The sequence below is a fragment of the Dendrobates tinctorius genome, unplaced genomic scaffold, assembly GCF_039654945.1.
Source record: "Dendrobates tinctorius isolate UK_male_01 unplaced genomic scaffold, ASM3965494v1 ptg000060l, whole genome shotgun sequence".
In the NCBI taxonomy this organism is placed as follows: domain Eukaryota; kingdom Metazoa; phylum Chordata; class Amphibia; order Anura; family Dendrobatidae; genus Dendrobates; species Dendrobates tinctorius.
In genome coordinates this window covers 4,208,149-4,226,287 of record NW_027361728.1, presented here as the reverse complement: position 1 = coordinate 4,226,287, position 18,139 = coordinate 4,208,149, and the positions used below count along the sequence as shown (strand labels likewise).

General features: G+C 46.2%; 1 protein-coding gene across 3 annotated transcripts in view; it reads left to right on the top strand.

Annotated features, from left to right (window-relative positions):
- Positions 1-18,139, top strand: part of LOC141092474 (probable cation-transporting ATPase 13A4) — a 576,817-nt gene that overhangs the window by 170,612 nt on the left and 388,066 nt on the right. For all 3 annotated transcript variants that reach the window (XR_012232812.1, XM_073578639.1, XM_073578640.1), the window contains exons 9-10: positions 9,770-9,901; positions 10,756-10,926. Coding sequence is in view for 2 of the 3 variants with exons in the window: in XM_073578639.1 (XP_073434740.1) it covers positions 9,770-9,901; positions 10,756-10,926 (303 nt within the window). In the remaining variant the exon portion in view is untranslated. The remainder of the gene's footprint in view (positions 1-9,769; positions 9,902-10,755; positions 10,927-18,139) is intronic.

The following is an 18,139-nucleotide window of genomic DNA, read 5'->3' as shown; positions in this document are numbered from 1 at the left end:
GTCTTTGACAGGTTCAGTTTCAGGTATAGTGAGGACATGATGTTAGACACAGCGTTTAGACAATCGCTGGTGTTTTCTAGAAAGGCAGGCGTGATGTCAGGAGAAGATGCGTATAATTGGGTGTCATCAGCATAGACATGGTACTGTGTTATGATGAGTCACCGAAGGAGGAAAAAAACAAAATACAGCTAAGTCCAGAAAAACCAGAGCGGTTGGCAGCTATCGGATTGCAGACCCCTGAACCTATCTACAACAACTAGCAGTAGCCGTGGGGGGTTCCTACGGTGCCCTAGACCCCTCGATCACAGCCGGAGAGCTATATAGCCTAAAGACAGAAAGGGGAAAAACTAAACTGCCCCAGAGCAGACCCCAAAGCAATAGGCAGCCCCCAACATATAATGACGGTGAAGCAAGATGAAAACACTAACACAGATAGAAAGATAGGTTGAGCAAATGATGGGGCCCAAGCTAACTACATAGGACAGGATAGGAAAGCTGCTGTCTGCCATCCGCAAACACCCTATCAAAATGAGCCAACCGACTGATAGGAAAAACAGGCCCTGAAGTCGCTAGGCTTCAAAAGACTATATCAGCACTCAGGTATATTCTGAAGACAGAGCAAAATATCAACAGATCAGAGACAAAAATGGAGTTCAGCTCACCCCCGGCCGGGGATGGCAGAACTCCCCAAAAAACAAGGCAAAACAAAAACAAAACTGAAGAGTACAAGGCAGAGCAGAAAAACTTAGCTTTGAGATGCAGGAATCAGACTGGTCTCCAAGAATCCAGCAGGAAAATCACCAGTCAGGAAGAAGGGCGTCGGCAGCCTTATATCCAGTCCTCAATTCCAGCCACCCAGTCATCATCTAGCTGCCCATGTGTTTGGTAATCAGCCTCACTACCTTCCTTCACCAGTTGAGGGAGTTCATCAGACCTCAATGGTGAAGGGAAAAATGAACTCACAACAGTACCTCCCCCTTGAGGAGGGGTCACCGAACCCTCATCCATGCCACCAGGGCCATCCGGGTGAGCCCGATGAAAGGCACGCACCAATTTTTCGGCATGAATATCAGAGGCAGAGACCCAGGAATTATCCTCCTAACCATAACCCTTCCACTTAACCAAATACTGGAGTCTCCGTCTAGCCAGACGGGAATCCAGTATCTTCTCTACCTCATATTCCATGTTACCTTCAACCATTATAGGGTCAGGAGGTGCCACCACAGGAACTAATGGTTCAACAAACCTCTTCAACAAGGACTTATGAAACACATTATGAATTTTAAATGTGACAGGAAGAGACCGGATTAATAATCTCCAAAATCTTGTAAGGTCCAATAAATCTAGGCTTAAACTTAGGAGAAGCCACCTTCATAGCGATATTTTTTGATGACAACCAAACCATATCACCCACCTTAAACTGGGGACCAACGGTCCTACGCCGGTTGGAAAACCGCTGGGCCTTTTCCTGGGAGAGAGACAACTTATCCACTACTTGGTCCCAGATCTGGTGCATTCTCTCCACCACAGTGTCAACACCTGGGCAGGCAGAAGGCTCCACCTGCCCTGAAGAAAATCGAGGGTGAAAACCAAAGTTACAAAAAAAAGGTGACATCAAAGTGGCAGAACTAGCTCTATTATTTAAAGCAAATTCGGCCAAGGGCAAAAATGAAACCCAATCATCCTGATCGGCAGAAATAAAACATCTCAAATACCACTCCAAAGTCTGGTTTGTTCTCTCCATCTGCCCATTGGTCTGAGGGTGAAACGCAGAGGAGAAGGACAACTGAATTCCCAGCTTGGAACAGAAAATCCTCCAAAATCTAGACACAAACTGAACTCGTCTGTCAGATACAATGTTCTCAGGAATCCCGTGCAAGCGAACCACCTGTTGCAAAAACAAGGGCACCAACTCAGAGGAAGATGGCAACTTAGGAAATGGTACAAGATGGACCATCTTAGAGAATCTATCACAAATCACCCAAATAACAGTCATTCTCTGAGAGACAGGCATATCAGAGATAAAATCCATTGAAATATGGGTCCATGGCCTCCTTGGCACCGGCAAAGGCATCAACAAGTCACTAGAGCGAGAACAAGGTTTAGACCGGGAGCAAGTCCCACAGGACTGCACAAAATTCCTGACATCATGAGACAAGGCGGGCCACCAAAAAGACCGACTCACCAGATCTCTAGTACCAAAAATACCTGGATGACCAGCCAATGCAGAGCAATGAACTTCAGACATCACTCTCTTCCTCCACTGGTCAGGAACATACAACTTTCCACTGGGACAACGCTCAGGTTTGTCCTCCTGAAACTCTTCCAGAGCACGTCTCAAATCGGGCGAGATGGCAGAAAGAACTACCCCCTCGCATAAGATGGTAGCAGGCTTAGTCACAACAGGAGAATCAGCAAGGAAACTCCTAGAGAGGGCGTCTGCCTTCACATTCTTAGTGCCCGGAAGAAAAGAGACCACAAAATCAAAACGTGTGAAAAACAAGGCCCACCTAGCCTGTCTAGGATTCAAGCGCTTGGCCGACTCCAGGTAAATCAAATTCTTGTGGTCAGTAAGGACCACGACTTGGTGTTTGGCTCCCTCCAACCAATGTCTCCACTCCTCAAATGCCCATTTCATGGCCAACAGTTCCCGATTCCCCACATCATAGTTACGTTCGGATGGGGAGAACTTTCTGGAAAAGAAAGCACAAGGATTCATTTTAGATGTCACAGGATCTTTTTGGGACAACACCGCTCCTGCACCAATCTCAGAAGCGTCCACCTCCACCTGAAACGGGAGTGAGACATCAGGTTGCCGCAAAACCGGAGCAGAAGTGAATCTTCGCTTCAGCTCCTGAAAGGAAGAAACAGCCTCCGGAGCCCAATTCAGTACATCAGCACCCTTCCTAGTCAAATCCGTCAATGGCTTGGCAATACCAGAAAAATTAGCTATAAATTTCCGATAAAAATTAGCAAAACCCAAAAACTTCTGGAGGGCCTTCAAAGAAGTGGGCTGAACCCAATCATAAATGGCCTGTACCTTGGCCGGGTCCATTTCAATAGTTGACGGGGACAAAATAAATCCCAAAAATGAAATCCTCTGTACCCCAAAAAGGCATTTCGATCCCTTGACATACAGGGAATTCTCCCTCAAAATCCTGAACACAGTCCGAACATGTTCCACATGAGAGTCCCAATTCTTGGAGAAGATCACAATATCATCCAGATAGATAATCAAAAATTTATCCACAAAGTCTCGGAATATATCGTTCATGAAGCACTGGAAGACAGAAGGGGCATTAGTGAGCCCAAAAGGCATCACCAGGTACTCAAAATGTCCCTCCGGAGTATTAAACGCCGTCTTCCATTCATCCCCATGCTTAATGCGAATAAGATTATACGCCCCCCTGAGGTCAAGCTTGGTAAACCAGCAAGCACCTTTAACTCTGGAGAATAGATCAGAAATCAGGGGTAACGGATACTGATATTTAACAGTAATTTTGTTGAGGGCACGATAGTCAATACAAGGCCTTAATGAACCATCCTTTTTAGCCACGAAAAAAAAACCAGCACCTAAGGGTGAAGAGGATGGTCTAATATGACCCTTCTCCAATGCCTCCTTAATATAGGATCGCATAGCCTCGTGCTCGGGTACAGATAAATTGAAAAGCCGACCCTTGGGGAATTTACACCCCGGGTTCAGCTCAATTGCACAGTCATAACTCCTATGAGGAGGCAAAGACGCAGACTCATTCTCACTAAATACATCATAAAAGTTAGCCAAATAGTCAGGAACATCATGCGACTGGGGAGAGGTGGAGAAAACAGGAGCATCACTAAGGGCACACCGACAACCCCAACTCACCACAGACAAAGATTTCCAATCCAGAACTGGATTATGAATTTGCAACCAGGGAAACCCCAGAACAGTGGTATCATGCAAATTATGCAACACCAAAAATCTGCAATTTTCTTGATGGTCTGGGGCGACCCGCATTACCACCTGGGTCCAAAACTGAGGTTTATTCTTTGCCAAAGGAGTAGCATCAATTCCCCTCAAAGGGATAGGCGTCCGCAGAGGTGTCATAGGAAATCCACAACGTTTAGCAAAATCCAAGTCCATCAGGTTAAGAGCTGCTCCTGAATCCACAAAAGCCTTGGTGGAAAATGTGTACAGGGAGCAGATCAGAGTAATTGCCAGAAGAAACTTGGGTTGAACACCACCCTCAGAAAACGTGTGTGCACAACGTTTCTCTCGTTTAGGGCAGACAGAAATAATATGCGAGGTATCTCCACAAAAAAAACACAGCTTATTATGCCTTCTGAACTCCTGACGTTGCGCCCTAGACAAAACTCACATTGCATAGGTTCAGACATTTGTTCAACAGGTGGCAACATCTCTCGTGTAGTTTTCCGTTCACGTAAACACCGATCCACCTGAATGGCTAATGACATAGAATCATCAAGACCAGAGGGAACAGGAAATCCCACCATAGTATCTTTTACAGTTTCTGACAAACCCTTCCGAAAGAGGGCTGCCAAGGCACCATCATTCCAGGTAGTAAGGACCGCCCACTTTCGGAATTTTTGACAGTACAACTCTGCCGAATCCCGACCCTGGCTTAATGCCAGCAGGGTCTTTTCAGCCTGATCAATAGCATTAGGTTCATCATACAACAACCCCAAGGCTTGAAAAAATGCGTTCACATTATTCAGAATAGGATCATCAGGTTTCAAAGAAAACGCCCAATCCTGGGGATAGCCATGCAGCAAAGAGATGACAATTTTAACCTGCTGCGCGGAGTTCCCCGACGAGTTAGGCTTCAAGGCAAAAAATAATTTACAATTATTCTTGAAATTCAAAAATTTAGATCGATCCCCCAAAAATACATCAGGAGTAGGAATCTTTGGTTCAGCAGCATGTGAATGAACAAGATAGGCGGAAATTACCCGCACTTCAGCAGCGAGCTGCTCCACACGATCAGACAATTGCTTCATCTCCATTGAGAGAAAAATTCCTCCTACGGCCTCAGAGATATAGAGGAAAAAATATGCACACAAAAAAAAAAAAAAATTCTGACACTTCTTTTTTTTTTTTTTTTTTTTACAATTCTCTCCTGCTATTGAGTACCCTAGGATCTGCGATATGGCTGGTGATTCTGTTTTGATGAGTCACCGAAGGAGGAAAAAAACAAAATACAGCTAAGTCCAGAAAAACCAGAGAGGTTGGCAGCTATCGGATTGCAGACCCCTGAACCTATCTACAACAACTAGCAGTAGCCGTGGGGGGTTCCTACGGTGCCCTAGACAGCTCGATCACAGCCGGAGCACTATATAGCCTAAAGACAGAAAGGGGAAAAACTAAACTGCCCCAGAGCAGACCCCAAAGCAATAGGCAGCCCCCAACATATAATGACGGTGAAGCAAGATGAAAACACTAACACAGATAGAAAGATAGGTTGAGCAAATGATGGGGCCCAAGCTAACTACATAGGACAGGATAGGAAAGCTGCTGTCTGCCATCCGCAAACACCCTATCAAAATGAGCCAACCGACTGATAGGAAAAACAGGCCCTGAAGTCGCTAGGCTTCAAAAGACTATATCAGCACTCAGGTATATTCTGAAGACAGAGCAAAATATCAACAGATCAGAGACAAAAATGGAGTTCAGCTCACCCCCGGCCGGGGATGGCAGAACTCCCAAAACAAGGCAAAACAAAAACAAAACTGAAGAGTACAAAGCAGAGCAGAAAAACTTAGCTTTGAGATGCAGGAATCAGACTGGTCTCCAAGAATCCAGCAGAAAAATCACCAGCCAGGAAGAAGGGCGTCAGCAGCCTTATATCCAGTCCTCAATTCCAGCCACCCAGTCATCATCTAGCTGCCAATGTGTTTGGTAATCAGCCTCACTACCTTCCTTCACCAGTTGAGGGAGTTCATCAGACCTCAATGGTGAAGGGAAAAATGAACTCACAACAGTACTGGAAGCCAAATCTACTGATTGTTTGACCAATAGGGGCAGTGTACAAAGAGAAGAGCAGGGGGCCTAGGACTGATCCTTGAGGAACCACAACAATAAGGGGAAGATGAGAGGAGGAGGAGCCAGCAAAAGATACAGTAAAGGAGCGGTCAGAGAGATAGGAGGAGAACCAGGAGAGAACGGTGTCCTTGAGGCCAATGGAATGGTGCATAGTGAGGAGGAGTTGATGATCCACAGTGTCGAATGCTGCAGAGAGATCCATGTATGTTGCATAATATTATCTGTCTCACCCTCCCCATCCACTGCCTGATGTTGTTTACAGAATATGCAGTGGCAATTTCGCAAATTAGCCAGTGACTAAGTCATACTGCTCTATCGCTGCTAATCCTGGCAGGCATTCTTCATCACAAAGGAACAGTTGAAGTGCCCACATTCTATTTTGGAGATAAAAAGTTTGTTTCAGGTATCATATTTAAAAAAATGTAGCAAAAATTAAATCTTGGGCCTGGGAATAATCCTGATTGACATTTGATATATTGCTGTTCCCTATTGCTTGTTGGTATAGGGGAATAGTTATTGCGATGTGGAGGCAGCATATAAGAGTCATCTAACCACCAAAAACGCTGTCATGCATCTTTACAAAACATTGAATCAAACGGAAGGGTCATAAAAAGCATGTAAGCTCCACAGCTATAACTGCTGCTGTCAATGGTGCAACATAAGAGAATGTCAATTCCAATTATTCAATAAATTATTGTTTGCAATCCAGGTGATTCAGCATCTATTCTGGAGAACTTGGACATGTTCGAGTTCGGTTTCTACCCAAACAGACAGCAGAATTCATATTTCTTAGGCCAGGTTCATATTGCGTTAACCCAGCCCGTAGAACGTATTGCATAACCTCAGACGCTGCAGCCCACGTCCGATGCTCCATCACTGAATGACGGCACATCACGAGCACATGCCGCTTTATGGCATGCGTCGCGATGTGCCCAGTAATGGGGGTCAAAGGCAGCGTTAACGGATTGCGTTACACCGCGTTATGCCGCGGTGTATCACAGTCCGTCTAATGGACTGCCATAACGCAATGTGACCCCAACTTTAGGCTCAGAAAACTGACAACGTAATGGAGAGAGAGAAGGAAGAGCATCGAGAGAAGTAAATGAGGATTGATGATGATGATGGATATGATCATGAGGTGAATATGGAGGAGAGCTTGAGCTTTGCTCATTTTTCTGGTCAGTTTGCTTTCCCCATTTAAGTAGGTAATTACATTTCATATACTGATGGAGAGATGTAATTCCTAGTCGATGTATGCCAGGATTTATGCATATTTTACAACACCACAGCCTACACCCTGAGAAAGGTTAGTCCTGCGGCAATGAAGAAAATAATTTACACACCTGAGATGCCAGTACATAGAAATTGCCATCACTATGACAACCAATAGAGCTGTCCGGCACTATTTACCCTCCTACACCAACATCAGTCGCTACCTCATTCACTCCCAAGCTGATAGCAGAAGAAACAGATTTCCTCGAAGGGGATCTGCTTGCTATACATCTGCTCTGCACTCCATTTTGCTTGCCAGTTATCAGCAGCATTTTCAATGACTGGGCAACAGTTTTTTCTAAATGGAAACTACCCAGTGCTTGTTGAGCTGTGGCCTGGCTAGGTATGTTCATGTCACTTGCAATGCCCCTACCACCATAGCTCATAAAGCCATCAACACAGCTTGATATTAGAATAGTTTTTTCCATCTCTTTAAAATCGACAGAAATAAGTTCTTCTTGTGGAATATATACCTTAATGGGATAAATGAATAGAATTCAAATCAATGCAATTTAAATTCTACTTTGGAAAAGATTAGCTGGTCTGGGATGGAGGAGGTGGACTGTTCAGAACACTGACTCAAACTGACAGAGTTGCTGTTAGAGGTAACATCATTGTAACAGAGAGGATGTTTGAATGGACCATACTGTAATCAGGCCTACATTAGCAATTCTTGTCCTGCATGTAGGGGGGGTATGATTGATTTTGTTCTTCCCTGCATGGGGCATCCTGGAATACACAAATCTGCAGACAAGTGAGGCTGGGCTTCTGGAACTTTCTTCATCCTTTGAACTATGTTTAAGGGAGTGGGTGTTAGTATCTCTGCCCAACAAGAGGGCTGATCCCAAGAGAGGTAGGACAATAGCCACCCGTTGAGCTAGTTGATGCTGTGTCTTGGGAAGGGTGAGGATTTGCTGCTGTGACCAGGTCCTGTGCCATGTATGGAGATTGAAGATCATTTGCCACATGGAATTTTGATGTCTTACCACTCTGCTGGATTTGAGAACGGAATGTAAAGGCTGTTGCTGCATATTCCTTGGCGTCGGATTACCGGGTGGTACCCAAGGATTTGTCCTTTTGTGTGGCCACCTTGTAGACTTTAAGGAATCCATGTTAGGTGTTATATTTTTCCCGTATTGATAAAAGTTGTTGGATTGTTCATTGACTTGCTGCCCCTGTCTCCTCTGTCACACACCCAGACACAAACTATCCTGTTGTGACTAAGATGTATTATGCAACATATGTATCAGTACCACTGTTGCTGCTGTTGCTAGCAGCTCTGATATTTTTAGCTGTAATATGTTTTTATTCCCTCTTACGTTGCCATGTCCATTGCCAGGACCTATTTTTCTTGCACCATTGGACACAATTATACATTTTAAAAAAAGTTAGAGAACCCTGCCAAAATATCCAATCAGTCAGAAATGGTAGGTAAGGTACCCAATCAGTCAGAAATGGTAGGTAAGGTACCCATGACTGCCAAAAAGGCTAATTCAACAACAGCACATCCATAGTAAAGGTGTGTCTGGTGTCTACTTGTCTCAAATTGGCAAGTATAAACAGCTGGCAAAACAGATTTGCACAGTGTAATGTCTAAATTTAGCGCAATAATTTGCTTTTAGAGTTTTTGATAAGCAAATGTAATCCCCATGCCAAAGAGGACAGTGTAGCAACAAAATCCAGAGACTCATATTCACAATTTCCACATATTCTAGTAGTACAGCACACTTTCATTTAGTCTTTTCTGACCTTTTACCTCTACCCTGTCAAAGCCAAAACCGGGTCACTGATTTCTCATTTTTTAGTGTTTGTGCACACACAATGGGTCTGCTACATCACAGTTGTAAAAATTAGAAGTTCAAAAGCTGTGCTTAAATATTGCGACTTTTGCCATCTTCATGCCAGCAACTTCCATCTCCATCAAAATGTGTACAGCAGAGGTGGGACAGGGGTATGGTGACCATTGCTCATCAAATTCATGATGAGCTGCAGTATTTTCTATGCCAAAAATCTTACTCAAGTAGTTATGGAGTAGGATTTCTTTCTAGTCACTCGCGGCGGTGTCCAACACTCCTAATTCATGAAGAGGCTTACGTCTGTCTTTAAGAATTTTGATTATCTGGGTGATGCTATCATCAGCAATGAGGGAAATGGCACCTGGCTTTTTTCAAGTGAATTCAAATTTGCTGTGACCTGCGAATTTCAGAAAATTCAACTGCGTTGATGCACAGAAACTTCCTTCAATCTCTCTATATATGACATAAAACAGACCGCAGTATCAGTGGTAACCATGCTGTGGCATGGGAAAAGGTTCAAATAGAAAACTGCGTTATGGATATATTATGTTGCTCTTACACAATTTATAAAACCACGGAAACCACCCTTAAATACTATTTGACCTTTTTTTTTCCCAGAAATATTTTTAAATGTAATTATTGTTATGTTTATTTTTACCAGAACTTAAAGAAGTACAATCTCAGTCCTTGGTTCCAGGAGATGTCATTGTTTTGGAAGGAAACAAGCTGTTCTTACCATGTGATGCCATTTTAATCAGTGGAGGGTGCACTGTCAATGAAGCAATGTTAACTGGTATGGATAGTTCATTAGTTTGAGATTTTATTCCTTTAAGTTATTGCAAGGGTATATTGCCAGACAGATGAGCCTAGAGTGTTTAGAGCTTAAGATGTCTTTGTGCACGTTATAGTTTACATTTCTTATGGCTTTTTATGGGGCACCGTAACATGTGATGATTCACTGCTATTACTTCAATAAAATAAATTTGAGAGGAGCAGAAAAACTCAAGACTTCATTTGTAAAGGCCACCAATCACATAACGAGATCGTTAGCAAGATCGCTGAAGCGTCACAGATTTTGTGATGCAATAGCGATCTCGCTACATGTGACACATAGCGGCGACTGCCCTCCCCCCTCTGGATATTGCTGATCGTGCTCGAATGTCCTGGGCCATTTTTTTCATCGCTGGCGTCTCGCCGGCCAGCATGAATCGCTGTGTCAGAACTCACGCCTATCGAGGTCTGTCATCAGAAAAGCTGCTGTGTGACAAGGTACCAAGGACCGCCGAGGTCGTTATATGGATCGCTGTATCTTTGCTGCGTCATTGAAGAGATCTGCCTGTTTGGCAGCTTACTAGCGACCATGTAGCAACGCACCAGCGATCCTTACCAGGTCATATCGTTGTCGGGATAGCTGATGCGTCGCTATGTGAAACAGGACCCTTAGTTACGCCACTTCATATTTTACATGCGACCCAATGATATTTGTTGAAATGAAAGGTGTAAATGTGCTTTGCATTGACTTATGTTTATTTACTTTATATTTGTCTCTAATCTGCAAGTATGTGAAACTGTTGGCTCTCCATACACAAGAGCCAGAAAATTAATTTACAGATAACTTAAAAACATACCTTTAAATTTAATTTCAAGGTGAAAGTGTCCCTGTGACCAAGACACCACTCCCAAATATTGACAATTCCATTCCTTGGATGGCACACAGTGGTGATGACTACAAAAAACATGTTCTTTTTTGTGGAACTGAGGTCATCCAGACCAAAAGAACCAATCAAGATCTTGTAAAAGCTGTCGTCCTACAGACTGGTGGGTATTTTGGTTTTCACATATGTATATAGTTTATCAGCTGCCGAGAGGTTATGTACAGTATTTTTAACAATCACTGTAATAGATTAATAGGGTGGTGTTAAACTCCCAGTAGTCATCTGTAGAGTTGAGCGACTTTTGGTTTTTTAGGGTCGCGTTTCGTTTCGTGAAACCCGACTTTTCCAAAAGTCGGGTCGAGCAAGATCGTCCGATTATAGGGAAAAGTCGGGGTCGTCCCGAAACACGAAACCCAATGTAAGTCAATGGGGAATAAAAGTCGGCAGTGAGAGGAGGACAGGAAACACACCTACAGTGCCCATTTGAATGCCAAAAGCATCAATTCTTCTTACTTAAGCTTGTCAACCTTAATTAACTTCATAATACAAGTTACGCACTGAAAAATGGGGGTTATTTGGCTAAAGTTTTGGGGGGGGAGGGCTGGCTGCAGGTTTTCATGTGGCCTGGGCGAAAGAGCGCCCCTTTAACACATACCACAACTCATCATGCTCCGATACGGCAGATAAATAGCGGTATAGTACAATGAAAAATACCTCACTTTTTACATCTCATGACGAGGCCCATCGATTTCTCCATACAGAATCATTGGTCCCATATAATGTTTGAAACAGTATATGATGAGCTCCACATAATGCTACAGTATATGTTGGTCCCCATGGATGAAGCTCCACTGTCTTATGGGCCCAAATAATGCTCCAAACATAATGGGCCCCATTTCTAATGCTCTAGTGTATAATGGGTCCTGTAAATGCTGCTCCAGTGTCTGATGTCCACCTTTGGAATGTTCCAGTGTATGGTGGGCCCCATCTATCATTCTCCAGAGTATAGTGCTCCCCAAAAATTGCTGTCCCAACATTGAAAACAATCAAATAAGTCTCCTCGCTAGGGAATCCCTGTACTTGTCTGGACAGGTGCTGTAGCTTGCTTAACAGCTCGCCAGCCGTTCTCACGCCCAGTATGGATTGCACGTGATTGCACAAAGGTTAGAAAGGGTACCGTATCCCTGGATAACATGTATGGATAGCGTACACATTCAAAATATATGTCTCAGGAGGCAGGCTCAGACGGTGTCAGGCACAGTATGGATTGCACGTGATTGCACAAAGGTTAGAAAGGGTACCGTATCCCTGGATAACATGTATGGATAGCGTACACATTCAAAATATATGTCTCAGGAGGCAGGCTCAGACGGTGTCAGGCACAGTATGGATTGCACGTGATTGCACAAAGGTTAGAAAGGGTACCGTATCCCCGGATAACATGTATGGATAGCGTACACATTCAAAATATATGTCTCAGGAGGCAGGCTCAGACGGTGTTAGGCCCAGTATGGATTGCACGTGATTGCACAAAGGTTAGAAAGGGTACCGTATCCCCGGATAACATGTATGGATAGCGTACACATTCAAAATATATGTCTCAGGAGGCAGACTCAGACGGTGTCAGGCACAGTATGGATTTGACGGCCCAGATTACACAGCGGAGGAGCAGGGAGAGGTAAAGATTGCAAATGCTGGGGCCCTGCCCAAGCAAGGGGGGCCCACTCGTGGGCGTCGGTACTGGCACTGGGCCCCTCATAGTACAGCGGTGTGTCTGACGGCGGGTGTGCACCACCACCGTCAGAGACACTTGATTGCACTATGAGGGACCCTGTGCCAGTGCCCGCGCCCAAGAGTCGGCCTACCCACCTGTCCAGGGCAACGGCACTCGCACGGTGTCGTGCGGTAGGTGGTGACCCCGGCCATGGGGGGGGAGGCAGCACAGTTAGGGAGTTTTAGAAAGTGGCATATGTTGATGTTGGACATTCAGCTGATGCAAAAGGCGAAATAGGTGAAGTACCAGGAAGAGGTGGACCAAAGCAAGCCATTTTTCTGTCACCCTATGTGTCATCAGGGGAAGGTGGGACAAAATCCTTGGAAACCCATGCGTGGTTCATTTTAATGAAGGTTAGATCATCCACATTTTGGGTTGACAGACGGGTCCTTTTTTCTGTCAGGATTGATCCAGCTGCACTGAAGACTCTTTCCGATAGCACACTTGCAGCTGGGCAAGCGAGCTCCTGTAAGGCATATTGGGCCAATTCAGGCCAGGTGTCCAGTTTAGCGGCCCAATAGTCAAAGGGGAATGACCTGTGTGGGAGAACATCGATATGGGAGGAAAAGTAGTTTGTAACCATAGTTGACAACTGCTGTCTCCTGTCACTTTCCATCGATGCAGTATTACCAGTTGTGTGAGCGGTATTTGAAAAATCAGTCCACAACATTGTCATGAAACCCCTGTCTCCAACGCCACTTCTGCTGTGTGCACCACGAACACCTCTGCCAAGCTGCCCCAGGCCCGTACGGCTCGTGTGAGAACCATCACCGCTGCTGTGTGCTGGGAATGCCTCAAGCAACCGATTTACCAGAGTTGCTTGTTTATTAGCCAATATTAGGTCAAGGTTCTCCTGTGGCATGATGTTTTGTAATTTGCCTTTATAGCGTGGATCCAGGATGCTGGCCAACCAGTAGTCGTCATCGTTCATCATTTTGGCAATGCGGGGGTCCCTTTTTAGGATCCGCAAGGCATAATCTGACATGTGGGCCAATGTTACCGGTGTCAATGATGCACTGCGAGTGCTGGGTGGAAGAGCACTTTCTGGCAAATCCACATCCCTCCAGTCACGCACAAACCCTGTACCAGACCTTGCCACGCCAACATTTTCACTTGCCCCACGAGATGCATCCTCCTCCCCTAAGTAATCATCCCCATCATCCTCCTCCTCCTCTTCTTCCTCCACCTCGTCCAGGAGAGGTCCCTGAGCAGACAATGGCTGAATGTCATCAAGGATTCCCTCCTCCTCAACATTGGCTGCAGACGCCTGCTCCTTAAGGTGCGTCAAAGTTTGCATGAGCAGACGCATAAGTGGGATGCTCATGCTTAGGATGGCGTCGTCTGCGCTTACCAGCCGTGTGCATTCCTCAAAACACTGAAGGACTTTACAAAGGTCTTTCAGCTTCGACCACTGCACGCCTGTCAACTCCATGTCTGCTCTCAAAGTGCCTGGCCGTGTATCCTCCCACAAATGCATTATGGCCTGCCTCTGCTCGCACAGCCGCTCCACCATGTGCAGGGTGGAGTTCCACCTTGTTGCAATGTCGATAATGAGGCGGTGGTTGGGAAGGTGGAGCAATCGCTGCAGCTTCTGCATACGAACGGAGTGTACAGGCGACCGGCGGATGTGCGCGCACAGTCTTCGCACCTTCTGGAGCAGGGCTGTTAACTCCGGATAATTTTTGAGGAAACACTGCACCACCAGGTTCAAGGTGTGAGCCAAGCAAGGTATGTGGCTGAGTTTTGAAAGGGCTATGGCTGCCACAAAATTACGGCCGTTATCACTAACTACCTTGCCTGCCTCAAGATGTACACTGCCCAGCCATGACTTAGTTTGTCGCTTCAAGTACTCGGCCAGCACCTCGGCGGTGTGTCTGTCGCCCAAACACATCATCTGCAACACAGCCTGCTGACGCTTTCCACTAGCTGCTCGATAGGGGGACACATCGTGTGCAACAGTGGCAGCTGCAGATGGAGTGCTCATACGACTGCGCTCTGTGGACGAGCTTTCGCTTCTGGAGGAGGAGGAGGAGGAGGGTCGAACGCCTACAGCCAACTGTTTCCTATACCGTGGGCTAGGCAGCACTGTCCCACCACCGCTGTCCCCTGTGGACCCTGCATCCACCACATTAACCCAGTGCGCAGTGATGGACACGTAACGGCCCTGGCCATGCCGACTGGACCATGCATCAGTTGTGAGGTGCACCTTTCCGCTCACTGACTGCTTGAGTGCATGGACAATGCGGTCTTTCACATGATGGTGGAGGGCTGGGATGGCTTTGCGAGAGAAGAAGTGGCGACTGGGTAGGTCATAGCGTGGTACTGCATAGGCCATGAGTTCGCGGAAAGCTGTGCTTTCCACCAACCGAAAGGGCATCATCTCAAACGAGATTAGTTTGGCAATGTGGGCGTTCAAACCCAGTGTACGCGGATGAGAGACTGAGTACTTTCTTGACCTACTCATAGTGTCTGGGAGGGTGAGCTGGACTTGAGAGCTACATATGGTGGAAGTAGCGGTGGACAGGGCGGACTGAGAGAGGGTTGATGATGGTGATGGAGTTGGTGTTCTTTCTGATGGCCTAGAATCAGTCTTTCGTTGATATAACAGTGGGATTCCCTGACTGCTGTGGTCTTGCAATGACACCTCAACATTTGCTGCTGTGCTAACCGGTGGGCTTACAGTGGGGGAAACAATGTAGCGTTGCTGACTACCTTCGTTGTGATCAGTTGCACATGTGGCACTTGAGGTTTGGTGTTGTGTCCACGCTTGCAAGTGCATGCTGGTTAAATGTCTAAGCATGCAACTGGTATTCAAATTTTTCAGATTTTTCCCTCGGCTAAAGGTCTTTGCGCACTTCTTACAGATAACCTTGGCCTGATCATGAGGATTTTGTTCAAAAAGGTGCCACACTGCACTCTTCCTACTTTGGCAGACATTTTGCGGCCTAGCACGCTGTGATCTTTTGACCCTCTGGACAAGCTGTCCAGCAACTCTTTTGATGTTTGGAACCTGTCTTTGGAGTGCTCCGGGCCTGCCAGATAACAGCTGTTGCGATGTCGATGTCTGCTGTGGATGCTCCTCATCTGAGCTATTGGAAGCAGCACCCTCTTCCCCCAATGGATGCCAATCTGGGTCAATAACTGGGTCATCCATCACCTCCTCTTCTATGTCATGTGCACCTTTCTCTGTGTCACCGTGTATGGTGGTATAGTGTGCGGGAAGGGGCACCTGAGTCTCATCAGGGTCAAAATCTGGCTCTGTACACTGCGAGGACAATGTAGTGCTCTGAGTGAATGTACCAGCAGAATCATCCATCAGCGGCTGTGCATCAGTGCACTCCATGTCAGATTCATCTTGGCCTGGGTAATTCACCATTTCACTTGATAATCCAGGCATGGTATGTGAAAACAGCTCCATGGAGTAATCAGTAGTATGGCCTGCGTCATCCTTCAATCTTGGTTGGGGTGAAGGACACAAGGAAAGGTGTGGTTCATGAACATGAGCCTCCAATGACGACTCAGTGCTTTTACTTTTTACAACTGAAGAAGAGGAGGCGATAGAGCTGGAGGCTGAGTCAGCAATGTAAGACAAAACTTTTTCCTGATGCTCTGCCTTTAAAAGCGGTTTGCCAACTCCTAGAAAACTAAGCGTTCGAGGCCTTATGTAGCCAGACGATGAATCAGGGTCAGCACCTCCTGCATTCAGTCCTACTTTGCTCTTGCCACTACCATCAGATCCACCACCAACACCATCATTACCAGCTGCCAACCCCCGCCCAATTCCACGGCCTCTTCCACCAGCCTTCCTCATTTTTGGTAGAAATGTAGACAAAATCCAACAAACTATATAGTAATGTAAAACAAGGTACAAGGTGTCTATAGGACAGGGGAGATTTAGAATTTCTGCACACACTTGTGGACAGTGGACACTTTTGGATTGTGTGAGGCCCACTGATATCTGAGCGCTATGTGACAGGCTCGATGGCACAGCTGCCTGTGACCAAAGTGACGAGAGGATAATGGAGATTTTGAAACTCTGCGCACACTTTTGGACACTGGACACTTGTGGATTGTGTGAGGCCCACTGATATCTGAGCGCTATGTGACAGGCTCGATGGCACAGCTGCCTGTGACCAAAGTGACGAGAGGATAATGGAGATTTTGAATCTCTGCGCACACTTTTGGACACTGGACACTTGTGGATTGTGTGAGGCCCACTGATATCTGAGCGCTATGTGACACGCTCGATGGCACAGCTGCCTGTGACCAAAGTGATGAGAGGATAATGGAGATTTTGAATCTCTGCGCACACTTTTGGACACTGGACACTTGTGGATTGTGTGAGGCCCACTGATATCTGAGCGCTATGTGACAGGCTCGATGGCACAGCTGTGACCAAAGTGACGAGAGGATAATGGAGATTTTGAATCTCTGCGCACACTTTTGGACACTGGACACATGTGGATTGTGTGAGGCCCACTGATATCTGAGCGCTATGTGACAGACTCGATGGCACAGCTGCCTGTGACAAAAGTGACGAGAGGATAATGGAGATTTTGAATCTCTGCGCACACTTTTGGACACTGGACACTTGTGGATTGTGTGAGGCCCACTGACATCTGAGCGCTATGTGACATGCTCGATGGCACAGCTGCCTGTGACCAAAGTGACGAGAGGATAATGGAGATTTTGAATCTCTGCGCACACTTTTGGACACTGGACACTTGTGGATTGTGTGAGGCCCACTGATATCTGAGCGCTATGTGACACGCTCGATGGCACAGCTGCCTGTGGCCAAAGTGACGAGAGGATAATGGAGATTTTGAATCTCTGCGCACACTTTTGGACACTGGACACTTGTGGATTGTGTGAGGCCCACTGATATCTGAGCGCTATGTGACACGCTCGATGGCACAGCTGCCTGTGACCAAAGTGACGAGAGGATAACGGAGATTTTGAATCTCTGCGCACACTTTTGGACACTGGACACTTGTGGATTGTGTGAGGCCCACTGATATCTGAGCGCTATGTGACACGCTCGATGGCACAGCTGCCTGTGACCAAAGTGACGAGAGGATAATGGAGATTTTGAATCTCTGCGCACACTTTTGGTCACTGGACACTTGTGGATTGTGTGAGGCCCACTGATATCTGAGCGCTATGTGACAGGCTCAATGGCACAGCTGCCTGTGACCAAAGTGACGAGAGGATAATGGAGATTTTGAATCTCTGCGCACACTTTTGGACACTGGACACTTGTGGATTTTGTGAGGCCCACTGATATCTGAGCGCTATGTTACACGCTCAATGGCACAGCTGCCTGTGACCAAAGTGACGAGAGGATAATGGAGATTTTGAATCTCTGCGCACACTTTTGGACACTGGACACTTGTGGATTGTTGTGAGGCCCACTGATATCTGAGCGCTATGTGACACGCTCGATGGCACAGCTGCCTGTGACCAAAGTGACGAGAGGATAATGGAGATTTTGAATCTCTGCGCACACTTTTGGACAATGGACACTTGTGGATTGTGTGAGGCCCACTGATATCTGAGCGCTATGTGACACGCTCGATGGCACAGCTGCCTGTGACCAAAGTGA